The sequence below is a fragment of the Fonsecaea multimorphosa genome (genome assembly GCF_000836435.1).
Source record: "Fonsecaea multimorphosa CBS 102226 unplaced genomic scaffold supercont1.7, whole genome shotgun sequence".
Lineage (NCBI taxonomy): Eukaryota > Fungi > Ascomycota > Eurotiomycetes > Chaetothyriales > Herpotrichiellaceae > Fonsecaea > Fonsecaea multimorphosa.
In genome coordinates, this window is record NW_015971641.1 from 296,392 (window position 1) to 308,676 (window position 12,285).

At 52.6% G+C, this 12,285-nt stretch overlaps 5 protein-coding genes and 1 non-coding gene across 6 annotated transcripts; 3 read left to right on the forward strand and 3 right to left on the reverse strand.

Moving 5' to 3' along the window:
• Positions 1 to 1,289: 1,289 nt before the first annotated feature.
• Z520_04331 (uncharacterized protein) lies at positions 1,290 to 2,389 on the reverse strand (the record flags this gene model as incomplete). Its single annotated transcript, XM_016774839.1, has 3 exons — positions 1,290 to 1,789; positions 1,902 to 2,263; positions 2,334 to 2,389. The coding sequence occupies 3 exons, from the start codon at positions 2,387 to 2,389 to the stop codon at positions 1,290 to 1,292; spliced, it is 918 nt and encodes a 305-aa protein (XP_016633819.1).
• An 844-nt stretch (positions 2,390 to 3,233) lies between these two features.
• Positions 3,234 to 4,292, forward strand: Z520_04332 (uncharacterized protein; the record flags this gene model as incomplete). Its single annotated transcript, XM_016774840.1, has 3 exons — positions 3,234 to 3,615; positions 3,725 to 4,035; positions 4,110 to 4,292. 3 exons carry the CDS (start codon positions 3,234 to 3,236, stop codon positions 4,290 to 4,292), a joined length of 876 nt encoding a protein of 291 aa, XP_016633820.1.
• A 729-nt stretch (positions 4,293 to 5,021) lies between these two features.
• Positions 5,022 to 6,235, forward strand: Z520_04333 (uncharacterized protein; the record flags this gene model as incomplete). Its single annotated transcript, XM_016774841.1, has 2 exons — positions 5,022 to 5,348; positions 5,426 to 6,235. 2 exons carry the CDS (start codon positions 5,022 to 5,024, stop codon positions 6,233 to 6,235), a joined length of 1,137 nt encoding a protein of 378 aa, XP_016633821.1.
• A 410-nt stretch (positions 6,236 to 6,645) lies between these two features.
• Z520_04334 (uncharacterized protein) lies at positions 6,646 to 8,596 on the reverse strand (the record flags this gene model as incomplete). Its single annotated transcript, XM_016774842.1, has 2 exons — positions 6,646 to 8,152; positions 8,226 to 8,596. 2 exons carry the CDS (start codon positions 8,594 to 8,596, stop codon positions 6,646 to 6,648), a joined length of 1,878 nt encoding a protein of 625 aa, XP_016633822.1.
• Positions 8,597 to 9,506: 910 nt separating this feature from the next.
• Z520_04335 lies at positions 9,507 to 9,631 on the reverse strand. The gene has a single exon. It is a non-coding gene; the product is annotated as a tRNA-Leu (tRNA).
• Positions 9,632 to 10,521: 890 nt separating this feature from the next.
• Positions 10,522 to 12,207, forward strand: Z520_04336 (uncharacterized protein; the record flags this gene model as incomplete). Its single annotated transcript, XM_016774843.1, has 1 exon — positions 10,522 to 12,207. The coding sequence occupies one exon, from the start codon at positions 10,522 to 10,524 to the stop codon at positions 12,205 to 12,207; it is 1,686 nt and encodes a 561-aa protein (XP_016633823.1).
• Between the last annotated feature and the right edge of the window lie 78 nt (positions 12,208 to 12,285).

The following is a 12,285-nucleotide window of genomic DNA, read 5'->3' on the forward strand; positions in this document are numbered from 1 at the left end:
AAGGTTAAGTTCAGTCGTTTCGTGCGGAACTTGAGAGGCGTCGAAATTTCGGAATTCAACGATATAGAATCGGAAGATATCAATGCAGTGTACACATGGACGTCAGTCGTTGAGGAACTCGCTGCGCTGTTCAGCAGAATTTCATGAGAAGCTCGTCCGTATTCGGATTGTGCTCTGGTCAAGGTACCCAAAGCGTTCGCAAAACAATAACTCTCCAATATGGCTTCGTCGTGTTATGAGGAATCCAAACCAACCCAAATCGAAACAACAGTCAGCCCACGACGCTGTCGAAGAAGACCCGTTGGCTTCAGCCAAAAGACTGCGGCTTAGGAACTTATCGGCTGACGACAGCATGCGCACTGTTTCTTCATCCTACCGATGCTCAGGAAGCATCGTATGTCCTGCTGTGATTGTCTTTGTTTGGACCAGGTGACGGCGTCGCTCGCCAGCTACACAAGTTCACTCCTGCCTGTTTCTCGTTTCCGGCCGCAAGAAAGCAATCTACAGCCATTCCGGTCAAATATGCTCTGGGGTTAAGGGGCCATCTCTAGTTGTATAAGGAAGTGGTATGCTGGTGAAGTGTGGCCAGTATTCAGGAAGTGGATAACTTGAGTTGATTCACGGTGAAGAGAAGGCAGTTTGACCTGGCACATCACTCACCCTCTCAGTGACTTGTTTCTGTCACATCTTTCTGATGCATGCTTGGATCCCTGAGTGTTTGCTGTGGCAATATCATCATCATGTACCGGTATAAATATCTGTCCTTCAGTTGCTCTCCCTTCTCGAGCTCCGGACTCAGAAAGAAGCAGAACTCGAATTAAATGTGCAACAAATATACCAACAGCAGCACCACAACGCATTCAAAAACCACAGACCGGAAGACTTTCGTCGACCATTCCGACACAGCAACCGCTATTCAGACGACGAATTCGAACCGAGAAAGCCGGCTGCCAATCCTAACCCGTCGTGATCTCAGTCCGAGAATCCACATACACACATCTACTGGACCAAGATGTGCCATGTTTGGATCAACTTTTATACCTGTGGCCACAGTGATACTACGGAACATCATTGCAGAAGACCACCGAAGGAAAGATGGCGATGCGCCTGGGGCCAGTATCGACGCAACATCCCTGAGAAGTGTTGGCCATGCAGGCGGCGGCAAGGACCGAAACTCTAGCCCTTGCGTTACAGCATCGCTCGATACACGTTGCAAGCTGGGACCTCTGAAGCTACATTGCTAAAGGCTGCCAATGTCGAGCTCGTGCTGGAGATTGAAATTACCTAAGTCACTCCTTCGGATCCTGAGCGTCGCCACCTCCAGCATAGGTGTGACCTCGAATCAACCTCTCATTCCAATCCTGTTCCATCTTCCGAACCCTTTCCCAGTTTTCCTGCCGCTTCTTCTGCTCTGCACTCCTCTCCCCATCGTCTTCAGTTGGATTTTTTGCTTGGTCGTCCGCAACGTCCTCTTGCCTCCGTCTCCCGAATCTCGCAGCCATGCTCGCCAGACTCGAAAGCCTAGCTCTATTGACATCCTCCTCTCCTCTTTTCAGCATGTTATCCCGCTCGGCTATCCAGGCCTTGTATGACGGCTTCTCACGTCGACGAGGCCTCTGTGTTACCTCTTGCTCCTCATCATCATCATCATCGACGAGGTAGACGTTGTACTGACAGAACTCCCAGACGCGAAGCTGCTTTTCAAACCCGCTATTCGGACAGATTTCTGGGCGTGACTCTCTTGCCAGCGTCAGAGCAGCCGAGTACGATAGCTTGAACTTCCGCATCACTTTCACGACAGATCTCCAAAGTCAGCATGGCATTCCTCATTTGTCGAAACAAAGAAGACTAGACCAAATGAAAGTCTCGGGAGCAGGACAGCATTAGTGACCCGGACTTACAAAATGCCACAACAAACGCTCCTGAACGGGAGATGCCCTGCTTACAGTGGACGAGAACGCCTGGCTGAAGCGAATTTCCTGCAACATGTCCTTCTTGGTCTTGACCTTGATTCAAGCCCGCTTCAATCCAGTCACAGGCCTCCTCCAGATACTGGAGGATATCGACAAAGGGATCGTCATCGATATCGACGGTCTTGACTTCGGGACTGGCGACGGCGACGTCTGGGCCTTCGTCTGCTTCAACAGGCGCACCAGCGTCAAGACGGTTCCGAGGCCGCCATGTCTTGTGGGGCTGCAACACTGACAGAACGCGAGCGATGTTGTGCCCTTTGAGGTTGTGTGCTGAATAGGCGCCAAAGCGACTAGTTAGAAGAGAATGAAGGTTCAGTGCATGTTGCAAGTCTTCAAGGCGCGGAACATATAGTTACATACTCGGAGATGAACAAGCCTGGAACAGCTCTGATGGGGACGAGCTTCGGCGACTCCATCGTAGCGAATGCAGTTTCGTTTATCAATGGATCTTTCTGTGGTCGCAATATTCCTCACGGACAGAGCCTGCATATGTGGCAGACTTTAACCAAAGGTTCACCTCACCGCTGCAGCTTGGCTAGTGGCTCAAATATAATATGGGGGCCGGAAGTTGAACGGGTGCGTAAGCATCGCTGCTTGAGCCTCGTTTCGATGTCTGCCTAGCTACCTGTGTAGGCAGATGTGTAAACACCCCATAGACCCTGAGATCGTCTTGTTGTTAAGATCCCACCACTGTTTAGACGTAGACGTCAACAATCTCGACACAGGTCATCGAGGTAAACGGCGCAGGGAACCTCGCGACCCGTCGTGATCATAGCACCGTTTCTAACAATGCGATAGCCGATATGCCGCTCTTCACGCTTTCAATCGCCCGGGCCATCCTGTGGGAGGGGACGAATCCGTGTCAACGCGACATGCAAAGGGACTGAAGTTCAGCCTCGCTTGTTGTCTTGCTGGGATGATGTTGTTGGCGTATGATAACTGCACTATTTGGTCACTCGATCTGGATCTCCTCAAGAGCTTTTCCGGAAAATTAAAAGTTAATCTCATTGTCCGAATCCCCGCGGATCGCAAATCACAATTTGTGCAGATGAGTAATCTTGTCGCAACGGAATGAACCGACCGCTCCATAGCAGCATGAAATGAGCTGTGCGCGCAATAATGATAAATAAATGCTGACATGGAGGTCTTCATTCATATATTGTCTAGATCAAGTACTTGAAAAAGCTTTTCCTCAATAGCGTCACGGTTCGAGTCTTGGGTGTGCACGGCACTTCTGGCCAGGAATCAGTACTGCAAAACATGCCGAAGCGACCAGGAAAGCTACAGTTCATCAGCTGGACGCATGGAGACGGCGGCGATGTGGCCGACACCCAGCGGAGGGCTCACTCGCATGCTGCCCGCACAGCGCATGCCAGGGAAAGACGGCTTCGGATTCTGGAGTACCAAGCACGGAAAGCTGCCCAAGGGATTGTAGAAGACTGGGGAACCAGAGACAGTGCTCCGGCGGAACCCATGAAGAACGTGGCCGCAGCGCCCGATGGCGATGTCTTCAGCCTGGAAGAAGAGACCTCCATGCCTAGTCCGCCCCTGATAGGTCTGCTGGATTCGGGGGGCCGAGGAGACCCTTTCTCGAGCTTTGCCAGCCCCTTCAACCCCATCGAGCACTTCCTCTTGTATCACTGTAGGTGGAACTACAAGCCTCCAAAAGACTCCAGGACGACTGTGGTCGTCCGAGATTTCATTCCCATATGATATTGAGGGGGCGGGTAAACCTGACTGACCAGTGACAGATGTGACCGTGGTGATTCCCTTCATGTCAAGCCTATGCATCACACTCCGCGAGCACGCAAGATACTCCGAAGAAAGAAGTCGGGACTGGGTTCAACTCGTCCTTTCCGACCCGGGCAGCACCAAGGGTATCTTCTTGGCCGCGAGCCGCCATCTCTCCAAAATCCACCAGCAACGCCAGAATTTTCTGCGCCTGTCTTTGCAGTACAAAATCGATTGTATCCAGGCGCTGAGGCGGGCAATCTCTGCGGGGACATTGACGGCCATGGACGATTCCACGTTTGCCAAGATCATAATCCTGGCTGCCGACGAGGTGAGGCCTGGATGCCCTTCAAGTGGTTGTTTCTTTTCTTTCTTTGAGATAAGGGTTCGCTGATAAGACGATAGTTCCTGCTCGGTAATCTTGAGATGTCCAGACATCACATCCGCGGCGCGGTCAAGGTGGTGGAGCTCAAGGGCGGTCCGCACACTCTTGGTCTCGGCGGCTTTCTCGAGCACATCCTGTACAAGTACGTTGGCGAGGTGGGCCTCTCGTATAAGTTCCAACCGCCAGAGATACCAAGTTTTTAAATATTCGGGCTAAGGTGTGAACCCTGGATGGTACAGTTATTGTGGTATTGAGTGAGCACCGAGGGCCTGTAGGAACAAAAAGTGGCCGTTGGAGCTCAACTTCTATATCTTACTTGGTTCGGTCATGGTCGGGTTGCGAAGCTGTCACCACAGCAGCCCAAGCGGTAAATTTACAAACCTCTGCCCAAAGTGCACTTTTGTACCACCGAAATATCTGTCCATTCGGGAACAGTAGCAGTTCAGAGTCGCGAGGGTTGAGAAAATTGAAAGACAAATCTGGATGGTCCACGTTCTTCTGTCCGCTCTGTCAAGTAGGATCTAGTGCTAGGTGCTGATAGCACCAAGTGACAGCACGATGATGGGTATCATTGCCACAACAATGTCAGATTTCTGTCGTCGACATCAACAAGAGTCCTTGTGTATGTCGGAAGATGCCAAGCGATATTGCCAAGCGCCGCCTATTCCACGTCCCATCCCCAAATGGACCAGCTGAACTTGACCTCGGGTTCAACGTGCGTTCAGCTGGCGAGGAAGACAGCTTCCATCGCAATTCAATCGCAAAATGATGATATGTACTATCTTGAAGGAACCCAACGACCATGCTCGACCTGGACCTAACCAACAAAAATAGAGCCTGCACGCTCAGCAAAGCGGCAAGACTGTCTGAAACCAATCCACAATTAATTGAAGAGACAGTTCCCCTGCATAGGTATTGGCGTCGATGCGAGCATGATCCTGGACGACGCGTACAGAAAGTCGACGCAGTATCGACAATGGTCGTACACGCAAGAAAAACTGGCCGAAATACGCCAAAACACAAATGATGTCGCTTGCATACGCCTCAGAGAGAAAGCCAGAATAGCCGTTGCGGCGGAATCAACTCAAACATCGAGCGATGAAGGATCATTTTCTCACGGTCGAGAGGGCGTCGTCCTTACCGATGGCGACATTCAGACTCTCAAGGCAGAGGAAGAATTGAAGATCGTGGATTGGGCTTGCATGAAAATCATCGAGGTTAGCGGAGCCATGGAGCCCCGAATCCCTTCAAATATCACGGTACGAACCCGGACCTCCATACGCTTGTGTCCCATCATGATACTGCCTTCTAGATGGAGTCTTACTCGCTGTCCTAGGCCACGGCAATTCAATATCTCCGACGCTTCTACCTCACCAACTCACCCATGATACATCATCCGAAGCAATTGGTACCTTGCGCTCTATACCTTGCCACAAAAGCGGATCATTTGTACCTCCCACTGTCCAAATTCATTGACGGACTCGAGGGGGTGAGCGAAGAGAGCATCAAAGCTCGGGAATCCGTCTTGCTCCAAGGACTCCGCTTTGCACTGGACGTGCGCCATCCCATGAAGGGGTTGGTAGGTGGTTGCATCGAGATGCATGCCATGGCAGAAGAGGGCCGACTCGGCGGTATCTCGAAAGCCACAGGATTCGCAAGCAGGATCGATTCCGCAGCGGATCAGGCCAAGAAGCTTCTCGTGACAGCGGCTCAGATGACGGACGCGTATTTCCTCTATACGCCCAGCCAGATCTGGCTTGCTGCGCTGACGCTGGCCGACCGAGAACTGACAGAGACATATCTCGAACGCAAGCTCGCCGACCTCGCATCTCCGGAAGCAGCAGCCACGGAGTCGAGGACAAAGCTCGTGTCCACGATCTCGGCGTGTGCGCGACTGCTCGAATCGTATCGCCTGCCAGACCCGCACACTCAGCGCAAGGAGCTGAGGCGCATCCGCAGGAAACTGGACATCTGTCAGAATCTGGCGAAGGTGGATATCGAGGCATCCCCAGGCAGGACCTTTACTTCTATGGAAGGCGAAGGAGAAGGAGGAGACTATCCAGGAAGGCCGACGAAAAGGCGCAAGCTTGAAGTGGAAATCTCACAGGAGAAAGGAGACTCTTCTGACTCCGATGGTGTAGTCTAGATGTGCGACGAAGAGGGTTCGTAAACGAATGGACGATTCTATTAGTTGCACTTGGAGCATTGAAGCCCAAGTCCTGGCAGTCCCCACCGGTGTACCCATCTACCTTTCGCCTCCGCGATGGCAGTTCTGAATTCATGTATCGCAAGTGCTGTGTCTCACTGACAGCGTGCTGGGGTGGTATTCTCAGCCATAACGGACAGATGGCAATTGCGGCACATGCTTACATGAGCAGAAAGTGTCATTCTATCTGTCCGCGTCAACCTGGCAGGCATCTCTCTATCTAGGTATATATATATCTTATGACGAAGAGCTCCCCTCACCGAGCCAAAAAGCCAAGCAGAGCACCTCTAAAGCACCAACCCCCCACAAACGACAAGCTCTTCTCTCAGACTCTATTGGGACATTTCTATTCATGCCGCACCATTTCCGACCCGCGCAACATCCAGACCCTCGAGCTTATTCTCCTGGCGCCAGTTATTCAAAATGTCAATGAAGGCCAGCACGCCGCCTCCATAGGGTGCGTGGCGCCGGGCTCGCAACGAGAAGTCGCCCTCGTTGTTGTAATAGCCCGGGGTGCAGTCGCGCAGGAGGTTGAATCGCATCTTGGTGGTCTCGACGATGGTGTCGACCCATTTGGCCTCGGCGGCGGCGCTGGCCTCGACCGAGTCGATCCCGCGCTTCTTGCACTCGGCCACGACGTAGGCGAGATGTTTGGCCTGCTCGTTGGTGAGGTGGATAAAGTTGACCGACAGCGCGGATTGCAGGTTGCCGACGAGGAAGCAGTTGGGAAAGCTGTGGGTGGTCCAGCCGTGGTACGTCAGGGGACCTTCGCGCCACTTCTCGGTCAAAGTCAGGTTGTCGCGCCCGTAGATCTCCATGCCGGCGCGGTGGGAGAAGTCCGTAGCGACTTCGAAGCCCGTGGCGTAGACAATGCAGTCCAGTTCGTACTCGACGCCTTTACTTACCACCCCTTTTGGCGTGATAGCTTCTACCCCTTTACCTTCGGTGTCTACAAGATGGACGTTCGGTTGATTGAAGGTCTGCAGATACTCGTCGTGACAACAGGGCCGTTTGCAGAAGTGGTTGTACCACGGCTTCAAGCTCTCGGCGGTCTTTTTGTCTTTGACAATGGCGTCCACGCGCGCGCGAAGCGATTCCATCTTCTTGAAGTCCGTCAGCTGGAGCTCCGCGGCGTAGGCTTCCGGGGACATGGACTTCATCTTTGTCGGGTTCGGGCGGAGGTTGCCGAGCGACTCGGTCCAGGCGTCTGCCACGAGGTCTTTCTCCTGGTAGCCGCCGCCGAGGATGATGGTGAAGTTGTCCATGCGTTCCTGTTGCCAGCCCTTGTGCAACGTCTTCGCCCAGTCCTCGTCAGTGGGCTTATTTCCTCGAACATCGATCGACGAGGGTGTCCGCTGGAATACGTAGAGCTCCTTCGCCCACGCCCCTAGTTGCGGGACGAGCTGGACCGCCGTGGCGCCCGTCCCGATGATACCTACGCGCTTATCGGCGAGCTTGGTTAGCCCGCCGTTTTCGTTCCCTCCGGTATAATCGTAATCCCAACGACTCGAGTGGAATGAGTGGCCCTGGAACGACTCGATGCCAGGTAGCCCGGGAAGCTTGGGTCGATGGAGTGGACCTGCAACGGGGATGACGAAGCGTGCTCGAATGTTGTCTTGCCGATTCGTCTCAATAGACCAACGGGACTCATCGGCACACCAGCGTAGGGAGAGCACCTCGGTCTGAAAGAGGGCTCGGGAATAGAGGTCATAATGCTTTCCGATCCTTTGCGAATGAGCCAGCAACTCTTGCGAATGTGCGTACTTCTCTGTTGGCACGTAGTTGGTTTCCTCCAGGAGAGGCATATAGATATAAGATTCGACGTCGCACTGAGCGCCAGGATATCTGTTCCAGTACCTAGTGGAGAGAAGTTGTCAGGGGTAAGGCGCAGAGAAAAAGCAGTCACTACCACAAAGCACTGCGTGCTCACCATGTGCCCCCAAAGTCGCCGCCTTTCTCGATGATGCGGAAGTTGTTTATGCCTTGCTCGATCAGCCGCACAGCAACTAACTGGCCTCCGTAACCCCCGCCGATAATGACGACCTCACAGTCCAGGTCAACCGGATCGCGCGTGAAGCCAGGTTGGACGTAGGGATCCTCGACATAGCCTAGGAGCGAACCCTCAACTGGTCGGTATTGATTAAAGCCGCCATTGTCGAGACGCTTGTCTCGCTCGGCCAGATACTTGGACTTGAGAGAACTGGGATCGAAATCAACATCCCTTGCCAGCCATGATACCGTTTTCGCAGTGGTCTGTGTATCCAATATTGGCATGGCCTCGACAATTGGAGCCGCTGCCATAGTTGATCCGTTCTGAGGCTGTGCTTCGGTTATAAACGACTGCCGGCCGATCCCTTTATCCCACAGAGTGCCTAGCCGGAGACGCAAATGTTGCTGCCCTGGTTTTCAGATATACCAGAAGCGCTCACCCTAGTTTGGCGACGAAAAGACATTAGCACAATCCGTATATGCAAAGGTATATGCGGAACCCAACGGATTGTCCTTACTGCAAAGTTTCATGCCGTTGGCGGGTCGATATGTGAGCGGTATATCCACCACAGACTAGTGCTGCTTATACCTCGGACGGAGTCCACAGCCGGTCGTTATGTGAGTGGCCAGTCCAACTTGGCAACTTGGCGCGAGTTCAGGGGGTCGTATTACATATGTTGAGCTGATGGGAGTCTGGTGTAGATATTGAGGAAGAAGTTAAGAGCCAATGCAAAGCATCAAGTTATGCTCTGAAGAATTACCCCGCTTCTCGAATATCCGTGAGATGCCAGTCAAGGTATACCGAGTAGACTCTGACTGTATCGCAGAAACTGCCGAATATCTGAATGCCGGTGCCCATGAATAGTTCACGAAAGGCCCCCATCGTATCGATCAAAGCCCCACTCACGGCAGCTGCATTGCCGGCACGGTTTGATCTGGAACCAAAACAGGAGGGCCAAGGCAACCTCAAGGCCAGCTTTGGCCAGGATTTCGGGTACGGCGCGGGGATACGACGGCATCGCTGGTTTGAATAGAGCTCAGACTTTCAGAGGACCTTCTCCCAAAGAAGAGCACGATCAGTATACCGAGCTAGCTGAGTCAACTGCGACACCACTCTATGCGCAGCAAATGAAGAGCCATAATCGCCCGCGCCATTGTGATTCCAAAGAAAAAAAAAAGGTTATCGAGGGAAAAGAACAAAAAGAAAAACAAAGTGTCCAATTGAGAGGAGTGGGACTCGAACCCACGCAGGTTTCCCTATGAGAATACAGGCTCCTTGAAGGCAGAAGCCAAGAACTTCAAGTTAAGCTCTTGAGTCACACGCCATAACCGCTCGGCCATCCTCCCAACAGTTTTTTCAACCATTTTCGGCGGCACAAAAATATATCAGAAAATTTGTATGCTTGGCGCCCGGCTAAATGTCGGCATATGACCGTCGTCGCGGCTGTGGGCCGGTTATGGAAATGTGTAGGTGGCACAGTCTGACACAAGAATATCACAGTAACGCGCTTTCTCTAATAGAGCTAGCTAGAGACTATAACATCGACGAGGGAGCGGCCATTTCAGAGATAGCTCGCCTCATTCATTAGTAAGAGGGGAACACCGCTATAACCCAGCGTAGCCAGGCACCAGGATGACCTTATAAAAGCTAAGACCCGCAGTCTCTGCCTGGACTCCTCTCTGGTCCCCAGATTTCTGGCCGGCACTGCTCTGCTCCCCTGTATGCAGAAGATGCCAAAGGAGACTTGCTGCTGGCTCATTCCAGCCAAAGAAATCGACATATCAGCTTCAAAGAATCCAGCTCTCAGCCCGCCTAGTTCGTGATGCGCATGCACATGTCGGGCGTCGGCCCCGGTCCACGAATACAAGAATCAAAAGGCTTTCAGAGCTTTGCCTGCATGGCCAGTCTGAGATCAAACGGACATCCGAAATACCCGGTCGTGTCACCTTGTGCTTGCTCAACCACAAATGGACTGTAGAGACAAATAAGCTGGATGGACGCCTTTTTCCTGTTCTGAAATTGTGGGGATACAAGAGCATAAGCTGATCGGAAATTGTAGCTTTGTCAGTATTATGGGATGGTCGAGGCCACCTACAATATCAGCACAGCTCCGCTCTGCAGTATAGAACAGGATGGCCTAGCGAATATTGAGTCTTGGGCCCATATTTACCACCTTCGCTCTCGCAATATCTGCTCCCTGACTTACCCATCCTGACATACTTCATTGCCAACCAGAATGGGCTCCGTATCAAATTCGTACGACTATGTCATTGTGGGTGGCGGCGTCTCCGGTGTTGTGGTTGCCTCGCGCCTACGCGCCTCTCTACCCAAAGCCCACATTCTGGTCTTGGAAGCTGGCAAAGACGAATCCAACTTTGAACTGGCGAGATACGTCAAGCACATAGCCTCCGTCAGGGGCTCTAAGATCGACTATGCATTCGACACCGTCCCTCAGAGACATCTGGACGGCAATCCGAAGAAGGCCTGGGCTGGTCGTGCTCTTTCCGGCGGTGGCGCCATCAATGTAGGAGCGTGGTTACGAGGTCCTGCTGTGGACTTCGAACGTTGGGCCGAAATTCTCCAAGATGATTCTTGGACTTTCTCATCTCTCCTGCCTTACTTTCGCAAGTCCGAGAACTTCATTTCCAAGGACGTGGATCCCAGTCTGCATGGGTCGGATGGTCCGATGGAGATCAAATTGAACAAGGACATTCGGCGGGGAAAATCGTATCCTTTGTGCGAGCAGATGAAGCAAGCCTGGCAAGAGTCAGATCCGTCGGTGAAATGGAATTCAGATGTCAACAGTGGAGATCCTCTGGGTATGGGCGACTGGGCAACCACATTCACCCGCGGAGAGCGACAGTTTCCACACAAAGCGTACAATCTCGAAGGGGTCGAGATCCAGACAAACAGCGTGGTGAAGAGGGTCATTCTAGAGAGAGTTGAATCTGACAGTGAGCCGAGGGCGACCGGGGTTGAAATGGCAGACGGGAGAATTATTTCCTCCAGGAAAGAAGTGATTGTGTGCGGAGGTACTTATAACTCGCCCAAGATCTTGCTACTCTCGGGAGTAGGACCGGCGTCTGAGCTCAGAAAACACGGTATCGATGTCCAAGTCGACCTCCCAGCTGTTGGACAGGGCTTGTGTGATGATATGACCATGCGGCAAGTCTGGCGGCTGCGTCACCCAGAACGAGGGCTGTCGTTCGATTCACCGCTTTTGACAGATCATGACCTGGTCTCGAATGTGCCTGTCGACTTTATGGTTTGGGCACAAGCTCCACACGACCTCATTCGCGAAGCGCTTGCAAAGGACGGCATTAAAGACCACCACGTCTTCAATTCCCGTGCAGTTCACCAGGAGATGTACACCATGTGGATGGCAGGACGGTCTGCGGCTCTGCTTGCACAACTAGGTCTCTCGAATGATGGATCGCTTATTTGCTCCAGCACATATAACGTGTATCCACTAAGTCGGGGTTCTGTGTCACTTGGCTCTGCGGACCCAGCAGCGCCACCGGTGATAGACCCCAACTATTATGCCGCCGAGACTGATCGAGCTATTTTCCGTGACGCACTGCGAAAACATATGCATGTCCTTTTGGGGACGGAGATCGGCAAGTCTTTTGTCGCAGCCGAAGTCCCACCGCCTGGGTTTCCTCTGCTAAGTCACGAGTCGAGCGACGAGGAAATTGATCAGAGAGTGCGTGTTTTTGCGGAGACTGGGTCTCATCCTTGTGGGACCTGTGCGATGGGAAGAGTCGTGGATGCTCGCTTGCGGGTCAAAGGTGTGAAGGGACTGCGTGTGGTGGATGCTAGCGTCTTTCCGTCACCCATTGCAACGCATCATCAGGCAGCTGTGTACGCCGTGGCTGAGAAGGGAGCAAGTATGATAGCTGCAGATTGGGAGGAGGTGAATTAAGACATCTGGAGAGATGATATCCCCGTCGAATTGATGGCATCAGAGTCCAGCGTTGAAATGACGCCAGAAGAAGTAGAA